Genomic DNA, 21,776 nt, shown 5'->3' with positions numbered 1-21,776 from the left:
TTTTAACAGGTGTGAGGTGATATCTCATTGTGGTTTTGATTTGAATTTCCCTGTTGATTGCGATGTTGAACATCCTTTCATGTGCCTTTTGACTATCTGTATATCTTCTTTGGAAAAATGTCTATTCAGATCCTCTGCTCATGTTTTAATTGGGTTTTTGTTGTTGTTGAGTTGTATGAGTTCTTTATATATTTTGGGAATTAACCCCTTTTGGGATATATCATTTGCAAATATCTTCTCCCATTCAGTAGGTTGTCTTTTTCATTTTGAAAAATGGTTTCATTTGCTGCATAGAAGCTTTTTAGTCTGATGTGGTCACATCTGTTTATTTTTGCTTTTGTTTCCCTTGTCTGGGATTCAGATCACAAAAGATCACTAAAACCGATGTCAGTGAGGTTACTGCCTATGTTTTCTTCTAGGAATTTTATGGTTTCAGGCATCACATTCAAGCCTTTAATCCATTTTGAATTAATTTTTGTGTATATTGCATTTTTGATGCAGCATGTAGTGATTTTTTCTTTTTCTTACCACAAATCCAAACTCTTCCAAAGCTTGCTTCTTCCATGAAGCCTGCCTAAACGACCTGGAACCCCAATCATATTTTCTTCACTTCGGATAAGTACAGCACATATACTGCTGAGAACTATTTCATGATTCATTTATTTGGGTCATCAGCTTAAGCTCTTCAAGGCAGATACCCCTGTCTTCTGTCTCATTTATATCTCGAATGGTATCTAGAACATGCTTATCACAAGACAATGTGTGTCATTGAATGAACGATTTTACAAAGGCTCAATACTAAACTTCTTCAGTTTTTGGCATGTATTTAAGGCTATCCCCATCACCTGCTTCAATTAATATTTTTCACGTAGACTACGTTCTGTATCTGAAAACTTCTCATTGACTTGTAATTCACAGTTTACAGCTGAGAATTATATTGGGAACTCTCTTGACCCGAAGAGAATTGTCTGTAACAGATAAGTGTTCCAGATGATTAATGCTTCTTATAACTGGTGTTGATTAACTTGTTTTTGACAAATCTTAGCCTTTTTTTGGAACAAGAGGGAGAAGGGGAATGGCTTGAGAGATTTGCCTGGAGATGGAGATACACACACGCACACACACACACGCACTCATGTTTTATACATAAGTATACATAAATTATATATGTCTTTTGGTTGAAGCATTTAATCCATTTACATTTAAGGTAATTATCGATATGTATGTTCCTTTTACCATTTTCTTAGTTGTTTTGGGTTTGTTATTGTAGGTCTTTTGCTAAAGTTCCGTTAACATTTGTTGTAAAGCTGGTTTGGTGGTGCTGAATTCTCTTAGCTTTTGCTTGTCTTTAAAGGTTCTAATTTCTCCATCGAATCTGAATGAGATCCTTGCTGGGTAGAGTAATCTTGGTTGCAGGTTTTTCTCCTTCATCACTTTAAATATGTCCTGCCACTCCCTTCTGGCTTGCAGAGTTTCTGCTGAAAGATCAGCTGTTACCCTTATGGGGATTCCCTTGTATGTTATTTGTTGTTTTTCCTTGCTGCTTTTAATATTTTTTCTTTGTATTTAATTTTTGATAGTTTGATTAATATGTTTCTTGGTGTGTTTCTCCTTGGATTTATTCTGTGTGGGACTCTCTGTGCTTCCTGGACTTTATTGACTATTTCCTTTCCCATATTAGGGAAGTTTTCAACTATAATCTCTTCAAATATTTTCTCAGTCACTTTTTTTTCCTCTTCTTCCTCTGGGACCCCTATAATTTGAATGTTGGTGTATTTAATGTTTTCCCAGAGGTCTCTGAGACTGTCCTCAATTCTTTTCATTCTTTTTTCTGCTCTGTGGTAGTTATTTCCACTATTTTATCTTCCAGGTCACTTATCCGTTCTTCTGCCTCAGTTATTCTGCTCTTGATTCCTTCTAGAGAATTTTTTATTTCATTTATTGTGTTATTCATCATTGTTTGTTTGCTCTTTAGTTCTTCTAGGTCCTTGTTAAATGTTTCTTGTATTTTCTCCATTCTATTTCCCAGATTTTGGATCATCTTTACTATCATTACTCTGAATTCTTTTTCAGGTAGACTGCGTATTTCCTCTTCATTTGTTAGGTCTGGTGGGTTTTTACCTTGCTCCTTCATCTGCTCTGTGTTTCTGTCTTCTCATTTTGCTTAACTTGCTGTGTTTGAGGTCTCTGTTTCTCAGGGTGCAGGTTCGTAGTTCCCATTGTTTTTGGTGTCTGTCCCCAGTGGCTAAGGTTGGTTCAGTGGGTTGTGTAGACTTCCAGGTGGAGGGGACTGTTGCCTGTGTTCTGGTGGATGAGGCTGGATCTTGTCTTTCTGGTGGGCAGAGCTGCATCCGGTGCTGTGTTTTGTGGTGTCTGTGAACTTATTATGATTTTAGGCAGCCTCTCTGCTAATGGGTGGTGTGTGTTCCTGTCTTGCTAGCTGTTTGGCATAGGTTGTGCAGCACTGGAGCTTGCTGGTCAGTGACTGGAGCTGGGTCTTAGCGTTGAGATGGAGATCTCTTGGAGAGCATTCGCCATTTCATATTATGTGGAGCTGGGAGGTCTCTGGTGGACCAATGTCCTGAACTCAGCTCTCCCACCTCAGAGGCCTGACACGCGGCCAGAGCACCAAGACCTTGTCAGTCACACGGCAGGCTCTTTGTGGCCCTCATCTTCCGGTCCTCTATCCACCACACATCTGCCACTTCCACGCCCTCAGAGTTTCCCAGAAGTGCCCCCCTTAGGATAATTTTAAGAGCTCTTTCTGGCCAGAGTGGATGGGTGTGTTTGGAATCTTCCACCCCCTAAAATTCTTCTGCTGTGTATCCTGAAGCCAGGGTGTTTAGAAAGTTTCTAAAACTTTCCAAGAAAACTCCCAAGAGACTGGGATTATACGTCCAAGAAGTCTCCTTGGAGGAGAGGCAGAGATATAGCAAGCCTTTGGGAGTGCAAAGAAGACTGAGAACTGGGGAGCGGGGCCCTAGACTTGGCCCTGCTTCCTAGACCCATCTTAGCCAAGGCCCCCCAGATGCTGCAGAAGCATCCCCACCCTTCAGGTGACCTGACATCTGAAAGCCCCAGACCATTCAGAGTGCTTCATGCCAGATACTTGCAGTGCCTGCCCCCAGCTCTTGGTTAGTGTGATGCTCCCTGAAATGTCTGTTGTTTCAGCTTCTCTAGTACAGGAAAGGCCCTAAGAAAGAAAGAAAGGTCCAGCGGTAGCAAGGAAAATGAAATCTGCTCTCAAGACCCCACTTCCTGGACTGAGGTGCTCCATGAGAGCTGCTCTCTGGGCACACAAGTCTGAGAGCTGCAGCTGTTTCGTGCTTAGTCCTCAGCCTCTTACATCCCAATGTATATTGGCTCTACACTTTGAAATAGGACTTTCTGGGTCTCCCAGTCCTTTCCTCTCATGCCCCCTTCATTCATTCATTCTTTCTTTCAAGGAAAAAAGTATCAAGAATCTACTGTTCTTCAAGTCCTGGGCCTTGAGATCCTCAAAATGAAAAGACGGCCTCTGTCCTCCAAAGCTTTCAGTACCCTGGAAATTGGACCAAATTCACCAGCATTGCTCCTAAGTGTAGTGGGCAAATAGAGGAACTATTTGGAAGTCCCTCGACTTCAAAATGGGGTAATCATAGTTCCCCCTGCATTGGCTTTTTGTGAGGATTCAATGAGGACATGTAAGTCGAGGCTTGGACCGTGCCCAGCACACAGGGAGCTCCATGTAAGTGCTGGCCTTGCTGCTGTTGCCAATGGTAATGGCAATGATGATGCAAAAGATGACAACAGTTGACATAATGAGTTCCCTGAATTCTAAGCCAGAACCCAGATGCCCCAACCTCCTCCCCACCTTTCCTTGACTTTGCCTCCCCCAGGGCTTCTCCCTACACCCCTGGTTTCTTTGTGACTCTCTACCTATGCTCCTGTCACTGGATGCTCAGGTAAGTCCTTGCATTACTGTCAACACAGGCTTCGTCATGAGCCATAGAGAAATTTGAGGGGCCCCTGCAAGTTAATGCTCCCTGCCTCATGATGGGAGGCTGGGCTGAGGTCTTCTCTAGGCTGCTGGCCTCAGTGTGGTCACCTGGTCAGTTCCAGGCAGGCCGTGCGGGCCCATTTCTGATCCTTTGCTGCCCTCTAGTAGCTATGCACCCATTTGAGCAACCAGAACATAAAGCCGACCCCGCTTTTGCTGGATGGCAGGGGGCTCACGGAACTTGATCTTTTTACTTTTTTAATTTTATGTTAATTCTATTATTTTTTATTTGTGTCCTAATGGATATTAAGATGCCTGATGAGAGAAAGAATGACCCTCCATACTGACTTCTTTTCTCTTTTTCTTAATTTCTATGTTCCTTCCATCTTTATGGAGTCCCTTTTTTCCCTTTAGGAATTATTAGAGGGCTGTTTCCTCTTAAAGAAACACCTTGACTTTTTTCTCAGAGTCCGTGATCAGTGATTGAGAGTGTTTGCAAAACATCCCCAAGGAGCCCTTTAACGTTATTTTTATAAGGAAAAAAAAAAAGTGAAAAATAACGGGCACCATTTTTTTTTTTTTTTAAGTGAGAGAGGTGTGGTAATGAGATTAGGAAGACAGGATATAGTTCGTATAAACCTTTGAATTCGATAAAGTGTGGATTTTCTATGAGAGGAGACCTTTCTCCCCCTTGTTTTCTGAGTCTGTACTCCTTATGTAACTGTATTACAGATGGTAGATTCCGGAGCCTCCTAATGTTTTTTCCAACACACACATGTGTGCATGCACGCACGCACACAGACACACACACACAAACACATACGCACACACACATTTGAATATTTTCAGAAACTCTCATGCTCTTTATAGAGCACTTTGACAAAATACTTGCCTATGCACTATCTCATCTGATCACCACAGCAACACTGTAAGATAGGTGAATGCAGTATTGTAATAGAATGGCAGAGCTGTAAGGGATTTTAGAGACACAACCCCCTTATTTTACAGGTCAAGAATCTGAAGTTCAGAAAGATGTTTAGTTAGTCAAGATCTTTTTGATCCCAAGTGACTGTAACCCAAGCCAAACTGATTTAGCAAAAAGGAGACACTATTGACACATAACCAAAGAGTCCAGGGCTTATGGTTTTAGGAGGGGATGGATCCAGATGCTCCAACAACATCTCCAGGCACCTGTCACTCTCCATCTCTTTCCTCTGTCTTGGTATAGTTCAAAGACAGCTTCTCCTGAACTCGTGATAAGATGGCAGCTCTGGGCATTATAGCCTTACCATTCTTGGTGGAATGCGAGTTATCTTCTTTTTTGTAGTTCTAGCAAAAATCCTGGGATTGTATCTCATCAGCTTGGCTTGTATGACTGCCTGTTTCTGGACCTGTTTGTGTGGTCAGCCCTGGAAGGGCAGTTGGAGGGAGTGCCTGCTGCACTCGCATCACGTGGTCTGAGAGAGGGTCCTCAAAAGAAAATCAAGGTGTTAACCTTCTTTAAAGGGGGAGGGGGACCTTGATGCTGCATAGGCCTGAGCAGTTTATAAGGCTATAAGGCAATTTGTATAAAGTGGTTCCATAGTCTTTTGGTTGGAATTCTGGACTGTGTATCCTAAGTTGGAATTTATCCCCACGAATGTACGTTTGCAGCAAGGAGATTGTGTATTTTTCACCTTTGCACTCACAGGGCACATCATGGTGGCCAGCATGAAGGAGGTGCCCAGCAACTTTTATCCCAGAAATGCCCAATCTGTAACTGCACCAGAACTTCAACCTTAGCCTTCTGACTCCTTAAGGCATCTCTCAGTTCTGCCATCCTATTTCCTGTGGGTTTTTTTTCATACTTTCCGCCATCATTTCCCTGTTTTTTGATTAAAATATTCTAGTGGGTGGTGGCCTTGGTCACCCAATTAATTGTATGTGTTTTAATGACCCACAATACACATTACTTGAAGGTGTGAAACATTTGTCCATTTCACTGTATCATATATGATAATTATATCCAGACTTACTTTACCCTCATTTTATTAAAATTATTTAGATTTTTATATATCTATAGTATTCCTTAAAATATTCAGTTCAGTTTTATTTGAATGAGTCAAGTGTCTTAGATTTGAGGCTTTTGTTGTAGTTTGTTTTCAAAGTATACATTCTCACTACGGAAGGTTTTACTCCTGTATTCACAAAATGAAAGCTGTCAGAATAATTCCATACTCCTAATTTATCCTTTCCCTTTCCCCTTTGGTAACCATAGTTTATTTTCTATGTCTGTGAGCCTGTTCTTCTTTTGTATATGGATTCATTTGTATAATTTTTTAGATTCCACATATAAGGGATATCATATAATATTTGTCTTTCTCTGACTTAGTATGATATTCTCTAGGTTCATTCATGTTGCTGCAAAAATTTCATTCTTTTTTATGGCTGAATAATATTCCGTTGTATATATATACCACGTATTCCTTTTTTTAAAAAATTATTTATTTATTTTTGGCTGCATTGGGTCTCCATTGCTGGGAGTGGGCTTTCTCTAGTTGTGGCGAGCGGGGGCTACTCTTTGTTGCGGTGCGTGGGCTTCTCACTGTGGTGGCTTCTCTTGTTGCGGAGCACAGGCTCTAGGTGCAGGGGCTTCAGTAGTTGTGGCACGTGGGCTCAGTAATTGTGGCGCACAGGCTTAGTTGCTCCGTGGCATGTGGGATCTTCCTGGACCAGGGATCGAACCTGTGTCCCCTGCATTGGCAGGTGGATTCTTAACCACTGCGCCTCCAGGGAAGTCCTATACCACATATTCTTAAACCAATCAGCTGTTGAAAGGCACTTGGGTTGTTTCCATGTCTTGGCTACTGTAAATAGTGCTACTATGAACATACAAACTACTGTAAAATAAATAAGCAAAAAGGATTTACTGTATAACACAGAGAACTATATTCAATATCTTATAATAATAACCTATAATGGAAAATAATCTGAAGATATATATATATATATCTGTATCACTTTGCTGTACACCTGAAACTCAAAATTGTATATCAGCTATACTTCAATAAAAGGAAGAAATTAAAATAGCAGCCAAAACAACAACAAGGTCAGTTTGGAGGTTAATTGTTATAGTACAAAGGCCTGTTGAATATGGAATTTCAAAGTTTTTTAGCCATGTGTCAGTAGATATAGAAACTTTTAGACAGATAATATATCTCTAAAGTAACAGTATGTGTCTGTCTAAAAGTTTCTATGTCTAGTGACACATGGCTAAAAAACTTTGAAATTCCATCCTTGACAGGCGATAATTATGCTTGTCACACCACAATCTACTATCAGGATGAGTTTGTATTTGCTACTTTCTTTATTCACAGAGCAAGCCAAAGACAGGATTCTTTTTAATTTTAGCATTACTTTTACTTTGCCTTTTTCTTTGTTGCTCTTGCTGCCTCTGACTTCAGTGAAAAACCAGCTGTGTTGTGTGTTTCTTCATATTTGGAAAAGGACAGGGTCCTCATGAGTCACCTTGCCAGAAGTACCAGAAATAAATCTGACGTATGCTCTGAAAAGGAAGGCACATGTGCATCCGAAGAGATGGCTTTGTGCCATTGCAATCATGCAAGGCTTCATGGAAAAGGGATCATTTTAGTTTTGAGTCCCAATGCCCATCTCGAGAATCTGGGCTCTGTAACCAACTGCCAGGTTGTAAGACTGTATCCTCTACCAAATACCTAATAAAACCTAATAATACCTAATAAAACCTAATAATACCTAATAATACCTAATAATAATACCTAATATACCTAATAATACCTAATAAAACCTTTTGCTATTCTGTGTTCAAGCCACTGTATACAAATAACACAGTTAATCATTAAAACAAGCCTAGAAATGATGTCCACCATTTTACAAATGAAGAACAGGAAGGGTAAGAAACTTGCTCAAGGTCACACAGCCACTTAGTGGTAAAAGCAGGATTCAAAGCCACGCAATTTGATTCTAACGCCTGGGCTTTTGGCCACTATACCGTCTTCTCTCTACCTAATGCCCCAGTAAATAGTTGGATTTAACCTGGGCTCAGGAGGATGATTTGTGGCAGGCTTCCTCTTGTACTGCATTTCTCATTTTCTACGTATTCCATGCTTTAATGTTTTTCCACCAGATGCTTTTAGCTGACAAATTTCTAAGGTCCTTACCTTGGTGGGAGCTTTCCTGGCCTTCTCATGTTAAGTGGAAGCAGCCTTCCTCCCCTGGCACTGTGAAGGGCATTAGGGCCTGGACGACAGAAGCACGGAGTGTGCGTTATACACTCCCTTTTATATCACAACACACCAGAGGCTCAGAGCCACTAAGTGCTTTTTTAACCACCCCAGATTTGCAAGAGTATGTTCTAATGACACTCCCTAAAGGGCATCATTACTTCTGCAAAACTGTTTTCTCATAAAATATTTGTTAAAAATGCCTAATAAATCCTGTCTTGGGCAATTGCACCCTCACCCTTCACACTGCTGTCAGTAAATTAGGTCTTGTTCTTCCTCTTTCTCATAGTTGCCCGCAGCTCCAGTTGGGCAGTGGCACGCTCTGTTTGCAGCCCGATCCGAATATTTGGGCTCACTTTGACACACTCCATAAATTAAGTGGCAGACAGTGGCCACAAGGGTTCTAACCTGTTTGAGGCTCATGGCTGCTTTTAACATCTTTGAAAAGGAAACTACAAGCAGCAGATTATAATAAGCTAATGATGAGTCAGTGGGAGTGTCCATAAGAAACCGAAAAGGGGGTTCTGGTCCCATTTTAAGACCTCCATGAACACCGCTGTGTTCTAAAACACCCTCAAGACTTAGGAAATGCCTTAAAGTTATTAACTGTGAGGGAAAAACATCAGTATACTCAGTACTAGCCAATTCAGGATGTCCTGTGGTGTTTAAATAATGACCGAAACGTGTTTAGCATTTTGAATCAACTGCATTCGAAGAAAAAGAGGTAATATTTAAATAAACAATCAAATGGGGTCTGTCAAGTGTGTTTTGTAACAGAATTACAAAATCAGTTGAAACAAGGAAGAAGGTACAAATTATTTTAGTTATTTAATCGAATTGTTTCTAATGATATAAAATAGTGCAGTGTGTGTGGAGTTAACCACATTTTTATGTTTTTTATTTTTTCAATGAATTCCCCAGGTGTAGGTAGATGGCAGGAAATTTATGGTTCACGATGACTCTTTCTTGCTAAGAATCAGGAGGATCTGCAAACAGCAGTGTTTATTTTGGGAGTGGAGATATTATATAGAAGAATGTATACAATGGAGGAGAATCAAAGAGATGAGAAAAATTAGAGTAAGAATGTGTGTGTGTGTGTGTGTATTCCCACCTACTACTGATGGTGCTGTGGAATGGTTTTGAGAAGATACTGGAGTCCTTGAGCCAGTATGAAAGGTTTTTTTGTCCTCACTCCCCTCCCCCATCCTAGAATTAGTACCATACTGTCATTGGCAGTGATATTCAGAATATTTAAAAACAAGCATGACAAAGACGCCAACTAGTCAGAGCGGACAAGCTATCTAGTCAGAATGGACTCCTGTGGGAAACACTTGGTATGTAATTAGTGGTCTGGAGCCTGGAAGTGCCTGTCTTAACTGCCTTCGGTTTCTGGTTCCTTCTAGTCACTGTGGTTCTGGGCACCTGTGCTTCAGAGGGGCATGGGCACAGGTGGGGGAGAAGGGAATGTTGAAGAAGTAACTGACTTTAGATTTGCCTCCTATTATAAAATGTAACCACACGTAAAGGTTCTTTGTTAATTGGACTTTTTCCCCCTGTAATAGGGATCACGTTTTCTATCAATGAAAAAGAGACACAGTGAAAAAGCAAAGAGTAGAAAGAATATTCAGCCAGGGTGAGAAACCTTGGATTCTTTCCTTTTGTTTACCACTTACTAGCTGAATGACTGTGATGAAAAGTGCTGTCTCTGAGAAACAGTTTCCTTATCTGGAACAAAAACCCATAACAGAGTCCCTCCAATGAGACACTCTGTATAGATGTGCTTTGTAATAATGGTTTAAAAAATTTTACATACACACACAGAATACACACAGTATACTTGTATTATACCTTAGCAAAATTAATAATTTTTTAAAACCCTGAAATAATTATCGTTTAAAGGGAATAACCAACCCTAAATCCAGTAAGCCCGTATTTTCATATATTGAGTTTGGAAAAAAAAAAAAAGCGGAGTAAACTTCATGAACCAGCTCTTCTCCAGATCACCTTGGAACTTAATCAGATATATATATTTTGTGTAATTCTGCCTGCTTTTCTATCTCCATAGCCCTCACCTGCTGACCTCAAAGAGCACATTGTTAAGTTTGAGCCGCCATAAAGAATGCGGTTGATGGTTCCAAAGACACACGCTTGCATTAGTCTGGTGGCTGAGAAATGGAGGTTCCTCTGCCCCAATGGTGGCTATGGTAGGAGACTGTGGTCCAGTTCCACAAGTTGCCTGTAGCTGCTTGGGACCTTTGTCCTGCATGTCAATAAATTTTGAGATTAAAAAATTCACGCTACTGGAAGGCATTTTGCCAGCATTCGAATTCAGGATCTGAGGCTGGGCTCCGATTAGGTGACAGAAGAAGGAGGGGCTTACAGTAAGAAGGCTGAGTTGGGAATGACTCCCAGGGAAATCTCTGAGGACTAGAGAGGCCACACGTGGAAGAAGGTGGGAACACATGGCAGACTCCGTCATTTCCTGGAAAAGGGTTACTCCAGGATGGCTCCAGTTCTGTAAGATTCCTGGAGCTTTGAGCATGAGCTCAGCTGGCTTAGCTGGATTAACCACGATATACAAAGAGAAAAAAAAAAAAAAATCCCCTAATTTGAGCCCCCGGGAACCTTTAAAAAGGGCTCTAGGATGGGTTATTTCTCCTTCCAGAAAAACGATGTTTGGGCAGTTCTGAAGATCTTTCTAGGACCAGAGGACAGAGCCTTAAAAAAAAAAATGTGTTCTAGTAAAAGAGGAAATATTTGATTATTTTAGCCTTAAGGAAGAAGCAAATTAGATCTGAGCAGGCATAATAGCAGGGGGCAAGAGATTTCTGTATGATCTTGAGTTTTATTTGAATAGACATTAAAAAAATGGGCTAGAGTGGTGATATTCCACTGGCAAGACTTTACTAATGCTATTTGACAGCTGCGTATTCTGAGTGCCTGGATTTAAAGAAAGACAAATCTAGGGAAAGCTCTTTTAAAGAGTTAACTATAAATATTTATCTCATTTTCACGCATAACCCAATTCTCTACCAGTAAAGTACATCTCATTTAAAGCAAAAAAAAAAAAAAAAGAAAGAAAAAACCAAGGAGGCTAAAATATTACTAGGGGATGACCTAATAGAGATGAAAATGAGATGGGTTAAAATTCAAAAAGATTTATGCTAATTGAAACAGTTATAAAAATTTGATTCTGCAGTACAGTCCATTTAATATACTTTCCTATTGATTAGTGGTGGCTGACAGCTCTAGCTAGACCATCCTTGGTAAGGGAATTTCATTCTTTTCAAAGACCTTTAACGTAGATGCTTATGATATTAAACTATTTTTCCCACAAAAATTATTTTTCTATTGGACTCCAAGTAGGAAGCATATACATTTCAGTATCAGTGGGTTGAAACGGACTTACTATGGCAATTATGAATGGAGAGGAAAAAGCTCTATCATTAAATTTGGAATATTGAGAGTTATTTTAGAAACCAGCTTGAAAGATTTTTTTTTACAGCTTTAGAGTAGAGAATAAGACTGTATGAATAATTTATATAGTCCTAGAAATGTTAATCAAATAGTTTGGACAGTGATATATCTTTTTGTTTTGACTAATTCACTGAGTTCCTGGCCAACTGTGATTTTTTTTCCTTTAGTTTTTGGCGTGTTCATCGAGGTTCTTGAATTAAAATTCCATACCAAATGTTAGTTTGTATTGACTGTATAGTGAGTAGGCTGGTGCTGGCGGATGAAGAACTTGCTCCGCCTTCTTGTCATTTCGTGAATGGATTGTGAAGAGTTTGTTCATTTGCTCTTCACTCCACTGAAGCATATACTCCCAAATATCTATGTTGCAAGACTGTTTTATTTGCATAATGAGAAGAATGGTTTGGGGGAGGGTTGTTTGGGAAATAGGATAATAAGGTACTTTAAAAATAGAAATACTTGGCCTTGTTTGTTTTTTAGTCCTGGTATCTTTAGAAACTGTCTTGACTGTGTTGCTTCCCAGCCAAGTCCGTTTTTGCAAAGGGTGATTAAAGGGGCTGGGACTCCATCTGCCTGATGATCGCCTTGCCTGCACCCTTTCCCTGAGCCCTTCTTGCATTTCCTCTCTCCATCTAGACTGGCTTGACCCTCATAGATTTGTAAAGTGCCACATAGTGCTGTCTTTCTGACTGTCATAGGGCTGCATCTCTTCTGTAGGCAAAAATACTATTCTCTACTGCATCCCAGAGATAGACTGCCTCCCTCCTTTACCTTTCTTTTTTTGTTTGTTTTTTTTTGCGGTATGCGGGCCTCTCACTGTTGTGGCCTCTCCCGTTGCGGAGCACAGGCTCAGTGGCCATGGCTCACGGGCCCAGCCGCTCCACAGCACGTGGGATCTTCCTGGACCCGGGCACGAACCCTTGTCCCCTGCATCGGCAGGCGGACTCTCAACCACTGCGCCACCAGGGAAGCCCCTGCCTTTCTTTTTTGTTGTTCAAAGAACATAGTATATGATACATACGTTTCCCCCAAAGGAAGAGTGCAAGCATTTCACTTGCATTTCCAGTTAAATAAGAAGCCCTGAAGCACACTGACCTGATGCTGAGCTGGAAAGGGAAGGGGGTGGAGGGCTGAACTGACTGGAAAACATAGCCCTTTGCCTAAAACTGTAGGTATTGCTCAGTGTTTAGTATTAGATTTATGGAATGGCTCCTCTCCCGGCGTTGTCCCTGCTTTCTACAATTTGGTGCTTTGTTGCTATCGAAACAGCCTCACTTTCTAAGCCGTTGTGATTGTGCAGCGGGAGGAGGCTGTGGCGGGCAGGGGTGCTAGGAGTTGTGAATGACACAGGTTTGCCAGATGACAAGTAGCGGACCTCTGCATCAGCGAAGAGGAATTAAGCTTTGTCACTCCCCGCTGGGACCACCTTTCTCCTGGTATGTGCGCAAGGAATTCATGTGCTGCTGCTGCAGCCACCAGAGCAGAGCCCGGAGTACTCTTGGCCACGGCAAGCAGTGAGCAAGAATGATAGCTGTCTCTTTTAAATGCCGTTGTCAAATTCTGCGGCGACTTACTAAAGGTACCGTAATTTCCTTGTTATTCACTCCGCGAGTCTGTTGCAGTAGCCTATAAACACAGTTTAATGGTTTTTACTTTCAAATATGACTGCCTTTACAATTTATTGTCAGGCAACAAAGAACTCTGAGATAGGTGTAGATAGATAGAGAGATATGGGCTGATAGACTGGGCTTTGCTTGCTGTCCTTACATCCTGATTGTATTCATGCTGAAATCATGAACCTGGTGTGTGTGTGTGTGTGTGTGTGTGTGTGTGTGTGTGTGTGTGTGTGTGTGTGTGTGTGTGTGTGTGTGTGTGTGTGTGTGTGTGTGTGTGTGTGTGTGTGTCTGTTTTTTCTTAGCAACTTCATTCATTGCTGAAAAGAAAATGCGTTTGCGTCCGGTGCTGAAGTTATCCTGGGAACCTGTCATTTTGCATGCTGATTAACTGGGCAAGAAAATTCATGTGTGTGTTGCTGTCCTTTCCATGACACACGTGCTAAATGCAGCTGGCAGCTTCAGGACCCGCACAGCTGACGAATGCACAGAATCATTGTTTATTCTGTTAATTTCTGACATCTCACGAGCTTTTTCCCGGGACAGCGTTAGTTTTTTGGGGTTTTTTTAGAATTGCATGTTCAGAAATGTAGGTAATTTTGAAATGCTTTGGTCTTATGTGCTGTTTGAAGAAGTTTATTTGAAAGTAAAAAACCATTGCTTTGTATCCTCCCTTCAAGAATTCCTGGTTTGTGATTGTCTCTCTTAGAACTCTAAAATATTCATTAAATCTCTCCGTAATATTTTAAATATGCTTTTCTTCGAAATCACTCTCCGTATGCCATCCCATTTACTTCGTGAGCATTCTTTTGCAAAGTTAGTGAATGTTTTTGTTTTTTTGCGGTACGCGGGCCTCTCACTGTTGTGGCCTCTCCCATTGCGGAGCACAGGCTCCGGACGCGCAGGCTCAGCGGCCACGGCTCACGGGCCCAGCCCCTCCGCGGCATGTGGGATCTTCCCAGACTGGGGCACGAACCTGTGTCCCCTGCATCGGCAGGCGGACTCTCAATCACTACGCCACCGGGGAAGCCCCGTGAATATTGTTTTTAAAACTCTTACCTTAGGTGCGGATAGATGTGTGAGCTCTTTTGCCTTATTTCCTTTAGATAGAATCTTCTTTAGAGAGAATGTATTATTTAAAAAAACTTCACTCTGAGTAAAAGTGTGTAGCTGCAAATGCCTTTCTCTTTCAGCCTGTAACATGAGTACTGTCAAGTAATTAATGGATGTAATTATGCTCCAGAAGCTCTGAACCTATAAATATGTTAATGGATGCTGTTTCTATCAGTTCAGCTTGACGTATCAGAGTTCTTTTATCACCAGCAGTACAGCTAAAAATGCAATTAATATTTTATTTGGCAGAAGAATGAGCACAAAGCAAATAGTGAGGAATAGATCTTGAGTCAATAACAGGAAAGAGAATAAATACTACAGCCAAACTTACCGAATGCATTTGCAAGTTGTTTGGATAGCAGAGCAAGTCCTTTGAAAAGGTACTTTGGGGAAAATATAGGAAAGACTATCCATTTTAAATTAGGCTGTTAGCCTGGGGTAGTAAATTCTGTTTGGACTTTATCCTCTGCACTTGGTACAAATGTACCATTTCTGTTTATGAATCACTATTAACAGACTATCTTTTATGTGATGATTTGGGCTAAGACTTAGAAGGTCTCTTATTCTAAAAAGTTCTTAGCTGATTTTAGCATTTACTCATCTTGATGTTAAGAAGTTGATGCTCTTATTAGATTATAACCATAAAACAATTGATATTTTCTATTCATGTGTATCAGAGATTCTTTTACAAATCCTACATACTAGGATGAAAGTGAACCTAAGGAATTTTTAGTTTTTACAAATATTTTTAAACTTTGTCCAGTTTTCTGTGTCTTACAGAAGCATTGCTGTCCGTTAGTGAAAGGAGATTTAAATGTTTACTAAGATAGTTTTAGAAATCTAGATAAATGAGGAAAGTATTGATACCTTCTTTGTCATTGCTATTTCACTTTTTTCCCCCCAAATCTTTATATCTGCCTCTTTTCTTTTTGGCATCTGGCTGAAGACTGCCAATTGATGACTGCAGTAAAATCTCTATGTGGAATCAATTTGCCATCATTCGGTTCCTCTGTGCATTTGACTGGATGTTCAGATGTTGGCCAGGAATGTGTCTGAGTAATGCTCCACCTACCTTGTCATCTCCTTACCGTCCTGTCAAACAAAGTTCAAGTCCCACCAACGCTACCTGTTGTTCCAGACTGGATACATTGAGTTCCAGCACCCCACCCCTACCTGTTGTGCTCTTTTTCTTAGGCTGTAGTAGTGAAACCAAGAACTATATGTAATTACAATCTTAAATTACCCTTCTTTGGGGTTTTTTTTCCTGGGGGGTGAGGAGTAATGTGCAGATACGCACTTGGATGAAGTTTCTTTCCTGCCTTGTCCCCCTCCTCACACAGCTCCCACAACCTCACTCTCAACCCCCAAAGGCACATATTTCTTTATACCCATTGAAGGCTTCACCTAATACACCTCCTCCAGATATCTACCCCAGTGCCCTGCAACTTGTCTATTAAAAGGAATTAGATTTGCCTAGTTGAAAGTGGTAGGACTTTTGAAGTTTCTGTGAGTTTTTAGCAAATGCTTCAAGTTCCTTATTGGACCCCTTGTGGCTAGAACCTTGCCCACCTCTTAGGAGGGGCAGGGAAGATTTGCTTTGTGTTTCTGAGACTACTTTGCTATTTGTGGTTGACGTCACCCACAAGAAAAAACAATATGGCAATTATAATATCTTTTTGATTCTCTTAAAGAGAAAAGGATGAGTTAAAGGTAAACTATTTTCTGCACACACACACACACACACACACACACACACACACACACACAAATTCTTAGTAGTTTACTTGTGTTTTAGGTTTCTTCATTCATTCATCTATTGTCCATTTAACAAATATCTGTTGAGCATCTACTATGTGTGCCAGACACTGCCATTTTTGTACTGAAATCCTGGGCTGGGACACTTTGTAAGGGTATCAAGCATTTTAAAATCAATATATTTTTAACAATAAATAAATTGTTCTTTATTTGTGAAATGATTTTTAAAGATCTATAAAATATACACTTTATAGACAAATCCTTTGGTCACCCTGCATAGAAGCCTGACCCGCAGGTTTATGGCAAAACGTATTTTACGTGGCCTTCGTACTTTTCAGACTTGGGAATTGAGTCTGTTTTCTTATTAAGCCTTCAAGTGACTGTTTCAATTTGTTTGCCTTATGGACCTCCTACCAAGGTAGATCAAGAACAAGAAAACAACCTTTTCTTAAAAGGCCTGGTCCTACAGTTAAGATAGGAACTTTGGGCCACTAAGAGACCAAAATTGTCAAAAGTATTCTTTTACATCTAATAATGAAATCTAGAGAAGAGATGCTGTCTTCTGCCTCTGTTCTAACGCCACAATGAGACTGTCTACTGATTACCTAGCGTTGGAGCCAAATCCAAAAATAATATTTTCTCAGCTTTCCAGGCACATCGAACAAAGGAATTTTCTTGAGCAATTCAAGCTAGGCTTCTTGGCACCTACCCTCACAACTGCTTACCTCTGAGAGCCTGCTTTCTTTGCCAGGAGTTACAGGACCTTCAGAGAAGTGAATGTGTTCCTGGGGAAGGGAATATATTTTCACAGCTTCTACAGCCATGGTTCTTTTTCTCACGTCATGTTTGTGTCATTTTATTCTCCTTGAAATTGGTTGGCGTCCTCTGCAAAGAATCATCTTCTGTGTGATAACTGGTGTGACCCCACTTCTTTCTCAGGTGCCACTGTTTTTTGTTTTTTTTCTTTTTTTCGGTATGCAGGCCTCTCACTGTTGTGGCCTCTCCCGTTGTGGAGCACAGGCTCCGGACGCACAGGCTCAGCGGCCGTGGCTTACGGGCCCAGCCGCTCCGCGGCATGTGGGATCCTCCCGGACCGGGGCACGAACCCGTGTCCCCTGCATCGGCAGGCGGACTCTCAGCCACTGCGCCACCAGGGAAGCCCGGTGCCACTGTTTTTAGTTGGGAGATCGGAACTTCCATGCTCCACTGGTAATGGCATTCTTCTTTCTCAAGCTTTCCTCTGTCTACCAAAGTCAACATCAGCCAGCTAATATTTACTGACACTCCACAGGGAGCATGCGGCTCTGGTCACCTCTTGTTTTTGGTCTCCATTCATTTTATCTCCCCATCGTCTCTTTACTGGCTCAGGACTCATGTCCAAAAATCTCTGCCTTCACTTTAGTATAGATTTCAAAATCACTTATCATAGCTGGCCTAAGTGTCATTTTATTTTCCTTTTTTTTTTAAATTTTATTTATTTTTCGTTGCGTTGGGTCTCAGTTGCTTCACACAGGCTTTCTCTAGTTGCAGGAGATCGGGGGCTACTCTTTGTTGCGATGTGTGGGCTTCTTGTTGAGGTGGCTTCTCGTTGCAGAGCACAGGCTCTAGGTACGCGGGCTTCAGTAGTTGCAGCGCACAAGCTCAGTAGTTGTGGCTCGCGGGCTCTAGAGCACAGGCGCAGTAGTTGTGGCGCATGGGCTTAGTTGCTCTGCGGCATGTGGGATCTTCCCTGACCAGGGCTCGAACCCATGTTCCCTGCATTGGCAGGCAGATTCTCAACCACTGCACCACCAGAATTCCCTCATTTTATTTTCTACTTGCCTTGTCTTCCTCTCTCTTCCCAGACACACATATGGCCTAGAATAGAATGAACGTTCCCTGTCCCTTTCCCATTAGCTTACTACAGGCAGCCCTGTTGACCTGAGTCTCAGTGGGGCATCTGAGCTTGTGGCTGGCATCCCACTGCCCCCTGCTCCGCACTCTTTCTTTCTCCTTCCTGATTACCCCTCCCAGCCTGGGTATCCTCTCTCCTCTCCTGCTGCCTGGGCATTCCTGGGCCTCACTTTATCCACTGGCGCTGAGCAGGGTTAAAAGGCACTTCCTCTCGGTCTCTGCTCCTTACACGCCCCCCCCCACCAGCATGGAATCATCGGGCTTGAAAGGGAAGGTCAGACATTAATCTAGGACTTGTCTCCTAATGGAACTGCAACTCAACCATTTTAAGCAGCCAGCAATCTTATTCTTAATTCTCTTCAATAAGAACAGTCTCACGATGTGTCTGATAACCTTTCAAAGGACTATTTAAGTGACCTCTGAGTCTTTTTAAACTCTTCGACACTCATCCAATGTTTAAAACTTTTTCTATTCAGAAATTCATCTTCTATGTGTAATCTCCATCAATTTCAACAGTACATTTAATTTTTTTTTTTTTTGGTCTTGATGGAAGAGGAAAAATATTTCCTATGTCTTCCCTTCTGCAATATTCTTTTAATCCAAGGAATTCTATATCAGCCATTGAGGTCAGTGTCATTGTTCTGAATGCGATTGCTCCGCTTTTGATGGCTTCGAATTTTCTGCTCAGGTCCCTCTGCACTTCGCCATCTGTCTGTGTCTAGTCTCCCAGATCCTCTGGCATTCTCCTCTGATGAGTCCTCATCCACTCCGTGATATGATTCAGAATTGATTATCATCTGGGTTAAGAATGATCTTTCTCCCTGCTGGACCTCATTACTTGTATTTCCCCATCCCCATTTCTCCTGCTAACCCACGCTGTCCTCCTCTGTCAGATCCTGCCATCTGGAAGAGCTTGACTGTATCTCTCTACCTCATTAACTTTCCATCCCTTTTCACATCTCACCTGAAAACATATCCTTTCTCCTTTGCCTCTACCTCTTAATTTCATCCCCTCGAAGCTAGTTTACTCATTCATCATTCCAGCCTATAAACTTTTTTAAATTCCATGCCCTTAAAAGTTGTTGCACAAAATAAGATTGTCTTATTTTGTTGAAGTGTCATCTGTTGCTAGGACACGAGCATATTTGTCTCACAAATGGAGAGACCCCACTTGAATAGGAGAATTCTGCAACTGGATCTCAGGCAAGTCTTGCTGTTTCCCCACAAGTGCTGCTACCTGAGGGGACGGTGATGGATTTCTTGCTGTGTTCCTTGTCCAGTGCTCTGAGGGAGTTTACGTGGAACAGCGGCTTGGACCACATTACTCCTAGTGGTCTGAAGCTTTCCTTTTGTAAAACTGGCTAGGCTTGTCATAGTTGCGGGTTTATTTCTCCCCCATCTTCTTGGATGGGAATTGCATGCTGGAAATGCTTTTCCTCCTTCCAGAAGCCACGCATCCTTCTGATGGAGTAACTGGCTATCCTTCGTACAACCTCCTATGAACAGGAGTCCAGACTCTCTGATACGATTGTGGCTGTTCAGAGAGGAAAAGCTGGTTCGTTACTGAGAAAAGGAATTCCAATTCAGGATAGGCATTCTCACTTTGGGAAAATGAGACCCAATGTTTCATTTTTGCCCCACTTTTTCTAGAGTAGGAAAAGGGGATGAGAACTATATATTGATACCTGCTCACCCAGAATATTAAAGGGAAATCAACCAGGGTAATACATCACTAATCCCTCAGTGTTCTACATGGTACAGGGGCAACAGAATTGACTTAGAAGTGAGATGACGTGTGATCTTGTCCCAGCTCTTCTGTTTTTACCTGTGTGGCCATAAAAAAGAACTGAACCTCCCCATTAAACCTCAGTTTCCTCATCTATAAATTAAAAATCATGTGCAAAAGCTTTTATATGGCTTTATGCTCATGTTAGCTATAAGAAAATTGTTTCATTCTAATTTTCTACTGCAATTGATTTGAATTTCTACCTTAGTCAATTTACTTTATTCTGACAGAAAACATATTTTTGGTAATTCGAGAGAAGGCAAAATATGTATTCTGAAAATTTCTAGGAATATAAGGGAGCAGTCAATGATTAGATCCTTCTCCTTTTTCTCTCTTTTATTCAGTCTCTTGGCATTATTCTGCCCATATGCATGAGAATTATATGTTCACCTAAAAATTAATCATCTGTGCCTTCTACATCTACAGAAGAAAATATATTGTTGCAAAATTTGTTTGGTAATTACTTTAAAGTTTCAGCACCACATGTATCTCAAAGAAAAGCCATGCACGCTTAGCTTCTTGAAGGATGTTACTTCACCTTTCAAATGCAAAGAGAAACTTTGACCTTGCCATTAAAAAAGCAATTGAAACAAAATGGTCTCATATTTCTCAAGTCAGTGGTAACCACCTAAATTCAGACAAACCTTCTCAGGCTATTAGAAAATGAGAAAAAGTATTAATTTGTTATTACAATAGTAAGAACTACTGTTATTGATTCTTATTAATAATTCAAACTAGATTATTAAACAGCTGAACATATGAAGAAAGCACAGTAATTAAAATTTGTACTGAGTAAATTTTCTACCCAGTTTTCAAAGCAAAGATGAATTAGGAGAAAAGGTAATATCTAACGTCATGTCACTAAAAATACATTGCCGGTGTTATAATGGAAACCTGGAACCTGGTGTCGGGGGCAAGGTGATTTGCAATTTATCCTATTCTATGTGCTTTTTTCTTCTTTTTCTTTTTTAAAAAATTTTTTTACTTTATTTTTTTAGTTTTGGCTGCATTGGGTCTTTGTTGCTGTGCGCGGGCTTTCTCTAGTTGTGGCGAGCGGGGGCTACTCTTCGTTGCGGTGCACGGGCTTCTCACTGCAGTGGCTTCCCTTGTTGCGGAACACGGGCTCTAGGCACGTGGACTTTGGAAGCCACAGCACGCGGGCTCAGCAGTTGTGGCGCACGGGCTTAGTTGCTCCGTGGCATGTGGGATCTTCCTGGACCAGGGCTTGAACCCGTGTCCCCTGCATTGGCAGGTGGATTCTCAACCACTGTGCCACCAGGGAAGCCCTCTATGTGCTTTTTAGTAAGAGTTGAAGTTATACTATATGTGAACACATATCTTTGCCCTACATTTTCTTCTTAAAATTCTACCCACTTGTGTGTGTTAGCACACTGTTGTCATAAGATGTTACTGACTCTGTAGTATTCCATTATGTGGATTACCGTACTTAACATATCACCCTAGTTTGTTTCCACATTTTCACTCAAATAAATGATGGTGTTGAGTATCTTTAAAGAATTGCTTTGTATCATTTTCTTTTAGATTCCACATATAAGCAATATCATATGATACCTGTCTTTCTCTGTCTGGCTTACCTCAGTGTGATAATCTCTAGGTCCATCCATGTTGCTGCAAATGGCACTGTTTCATTCTTTTTTATGGCTGAGTAATATTCCATTGTATATAGGTACCACATCTTCTTTATTCATTCATCTGTCGATGGACGTTTAGGTTGCTTCCATGTCTTGGCTATTGTAAATAGTGCTGTAGTGAACATTGGGGTGTATATATCTTCTTGAATTATGGTTTTCTCCAGACATATGCCCAGGAGTGGGATTGCAGGATCATATGATACGAATGAAATTATATATAAAACAGAAATAGGCCCACAAACATAGAAAATAAACTTATGGTTACCAAAG

At 41.1% G+C, this 21,776-nt stretch overlaps 1 protein-coding gene across 11 annotated transcripts in view; it reads left to right on the top strand.

Annotated features, from left to right (window-relative positions):
• The window catches only part of GRIP1 (glutamate receptor interacting protein 1), a gene marked incomplete at both ends in the record, with an annotated part of 697,367 nt that overhangs the window by 375,988 nt on the left and 299,603 nt on the right, over window positions 1-21,776 (top strand). For 4 of the 11 annotated variants that reach the window (XM_082666951.1, XM_082666959.1, XM_082666957.1 and 1 more), the window contains one exon: window positions 13,219-13,273. The exons of the other annotated variants lie outside the window; for them this stretch is intronic. In XM_082666951.1, coding sequence (XP_082523077.1) covers window positions 13,219-13,273 — 55 coding nt within the window. Of the gene's footprint in view, window positions 1-13,218; window positions 13,274-21,776 lie in introns of those variants that run through there. 11 annotated transcript variants of the gene reach the window in all.

This window comes from Grampus griseus, assembly GCF_964374135.1.
Source record: "Grampus griseus genome assembly, chromosome: 11".
NCBI lineage: Eukaryota > Metazoa > Chordata > Mammalia > Artiodactyla > Delphinidae > Grampus > Grampus griseus.
The sequence above is the reverse complement of the archived record's forward strand: the minus strand, read 5'-3'. Positions and strand labels throughout refer to the sequence as shown.